Here is a 3,539-nt window from a genome sequence, read left to right on the forward strand (position 1 = left end):
CTAAGCTGTATTTGGCTCTAAAAAAAATATGAAATTTCGAGCAGACTAAAGACACAACCTACCTCCTTAAATCTTGGTTCATCGGGAAAGAGATGGTGTCCTAACACATGAGAATAGGTGAGAAAGCCACTAGGGGGACATTTTGAGCTTTCAAATGGTTTTTAACATGTCATATATTGAAGTAAGTGTATATAAGGGACTGTTCAAAAATGGAAAGAGGTGAGCGGTGCCACTGTGTTTGATTCATTACATGAGTGATATATCAGCGAAGAGAAAAGATGGGAGGTTCTGATTTTATATTGTAGCTTGTTAATATTGCTAATTTGAGTTCCTAATTCATACAAAACTACAGACTTAGTATTTTGACATCACAAATATCTAATCTGAACCAGTGCTGCATTCAACATACCGCATGACACACAAAAATTGATGTTTAACTGTTTCTTTTAATATTTACTTTTAGATTAAGACATCAAAAATAATGTATAATATTAAAATTTGAATTATAATCTACAGTTTGATAACAAACTTATTGACATAAATTCATGAAATATTAGTTCAATAAAATTTTGAATGCAAGTCAACAAACAAGATGGCATGGCCTATGACCTGTGACCGATCTAGAGAGAGATAATAGATGTGTTATTGGAAAGCCTGCATGGAGGAGAAGTATCTTTACGCATGAAAGTCTGATGCCTGAGCCTTTTGAAATGGAAACTACATTGCAGTATTAACGTTAAGATGACTTGATATGATGACATCAACTGCAATGATGTGGTGAGACTCCAAAGTCATTTTAGTATAGTGTACTAAACTTTTATATAAAACCTTATAACACAACAGTATAAAATATAAACAAATAAAAGTAACCATCTTTTATAAACTGATAACAGGCTAGTACATCTAATAAAATTATACAACCAACTACTTCTCATAAACTGATAACAGGCAAGTGCATTTCATAAACTGATACAGCCAACTACTTCTCATAAGCTGATAACAGGAAAGTACATCTAATAAATTGATACAGCCAACTACTTCTTATAAACTGATAACAGACAAGTACATCTAATAAACTGATACAGCCAACTATTTCACATAAACTGATAACAAGCAAGTACATCTAATAAATGGATATAGCCAACTACTTCTTGTAAACTGATAACAAGCAAGTACATCTAATAAACTGATACAGCCAACTACTTCTCATAAACTGATAACAAGCAAGTACATCTAATAAACTGATTTAGTTTATTAGATGTACTTGCTTGTTATCAGTTTATTAGATGTACTTGCCTGTTATCAGTTTATGAGAAGTAGTTGGCTGTATCAGTTTATTAGATGTACTTGCTTGTTATCAGTTTAAAAGAAGTAGTTGGCTGTATCAGTTTATTAGATGTACTTGCCTGTTTAACAAGCAAGTACATCTAATAAACTGATACAGCCAACTACTTCTTGTAAACTGATAACAGGCAAGTACATCTAATAAACTGATACAGCCAACTACTTCTTTTAAACTGATACAGCCAACTACTTCTTTTAAACTGATAACAAGCAAGTACATCTAATAAACTGATAACAGGCAAGTACATCTAATAAACTGATACAGCCAACTACTTCTTGTAAACTGATAACAAGCAAGTACATCTAATAAACTGATAACAAGCAAGTATATCTAATAAACTGATACAGCCAAGTACTTCTCATAAACTGATATCATCATTTGTATTACATATTAAAGACTAAGCACACATTTGTTTTTGTTTTTCCAATAAACATCAGAGAATAGGTCTAAAATCATTCAACAGGTACATTTCATTATGGTATTTAGATGAAACTACTCACTTTCCACAGTATCTGTATACTGCATGACTTCTGGGGTATCACCACAAATAAATGAATCAATGTTTAATAAGAGTAAAGAGAAACTTGGTATATTTCTAGATATTTTTTTTACATCAGCAGTCATTAAACCCTACACATGAAGAACCAAACATCTGGCAAGCTGACAGTCTTTTTACAGTAGACAAAAGTGAAACATTAGAAACAACTTTTAGTTATATACCTCAAAAAGAATTTACATTGTTTCTTCAACATGTTCTGATCATTGAAAGGACATTATCTCTATTTATAGACTCCAAAGTATTTGGGGTGCAACCTTTATTATACAGGCTTTAGTGGCTGGTGATTTTAACAAGGTATTATGAACATTTCAATCTACTCTAAAATGCTTAGATACTCTTTTTTTTTTTACTAAATGACTTCAGAAATATCTTTGATTTAAGTTTAGGAAAACATAAATAAAACAAAGGTTAAAAGTGCTAACAAACTGCTTATTAAAGCAGTCCCTACCTCTGTTACAACATCCTTAACAGTATAAGCAACAGTTTCCCACTGTTCCAGATTCATGGCATTTCCCATGTTTTGCTCCAGTATTCCTGAGATCTGAATGTAAGAAAGTTTGTTGTAAATGCACATAAATCAGCTGAAGCATGAAATAAAAAACAATCATAATATATTAGGTCGTCAAGAAATTAATGTCGCTTTTTTTAGATGAAAAACCCGAAGAACTTGTATGTCAAAACAAAACATTTATTAAATGAAATAGTCTCCATTCTTATTGATGATGTTTTTCCATCTTACAATCAGGTTGTTAATGTCTGGATCAAAGAAATCACTTGCCTTTGAAGCAAAAAGCGTGTCAATGTCTTTAACACCTTCCACATTTGCATACGTTTTCCCATTAAGATGGTGTTACAGTGAATGATAAAGATGGTAATCTGATGGTGCCATATTTGGAGAATATGGTGGGTGGGGAAGAACTTCCCAACCCAACTCCATAATCTTGTGTTGCATCAAACGTGCCACGTGTGGACATGCATTGTTGTGGAGAAGAAGAACACCTTTTCGATTGACGAGTGAAGAGCATTTTTGATGAAGGGCTTGATTTAAATGTTCCAGTTGCTGACTATAGATCTCTGCATTGACAGTTCACTGTGGATTGAGGAGTTCAAAATGAATTACTCCTTTGATGTCCCACCAAATGCAAAGGCCTCACTTTCTGTGGATGGAGTTCAGGTTTTGGGGTCGGAAGTAGTTTTTGTCTAGGGCTGGGCCATTGTTTTTGGCGTTTAATATTTGCATAGAGAATCCATTTTTCATCACCAGTGACAATTCTGTCCAAAAATGGTTCATATGCATTATATGCCAGAAGAGACGAAGCAATGTTCACACATTGGAAACGATGATCATCGGAGAGTTCGTGAGGCAACCAAACACCTTCTTTATGGAGTTTTCCCATATTCCTTTGATGTTTATGTATTGTTTCATGAGATTAGAGACATGCAATTTCAGGGCCATTTCATTGCCTTGGGTTAGACTCGACAAGCGTCTTCAGAGCATCAATATCAATTCCAATATGTCGGCCCTTGTCTTCACAGTTTTTAAGGTTAAAGTCACCTGAACAAAATTTGCTGAATCATCATTGACAATTACGAATGTTCAAAACATTTCCATAAACTTATTTTATATTCTTTGTG

The 3,539-nt window shown here is 33.4% G+C and overlaps 1 protein-coding gene across 1 annotated transcript in view; it reads right to left on the bottom strand.

Moving 5' to 3' along the window:
- The window catches only part of LOC106467191 (ATP-binding cassette sub-family A member 1-like), a 74,275-nt gene that overhangs the window by 62,417 nt on the left and 8,319 nt on the right, over positions 1-3,539 (bottom strand). The window contains 1 exon segment of the mRNA XM_022395316.1: positions 2,353-2,445. Within this exon segment, the coding sequence (XP_022251024.1) occupies positions 2,353-2,445 (93 nt within the window).

The sequence above is a fragment of the Limulus polyphemus genome, unplaced genomic scaffold, assembly GCF_000517525.1.
Source record: "Limulus polyphemus unplaced genomic scaffold, Limulus_polyphemus-2.1.2 Scaffold2522, whole genome shotgun sequence".
Taxonomy (NCBI): Eukaryota; Metazoa; Arthropoda; class Merostomata; order Xiphosura; family Limulidae; genus Limulus; species Limulus polyphemus.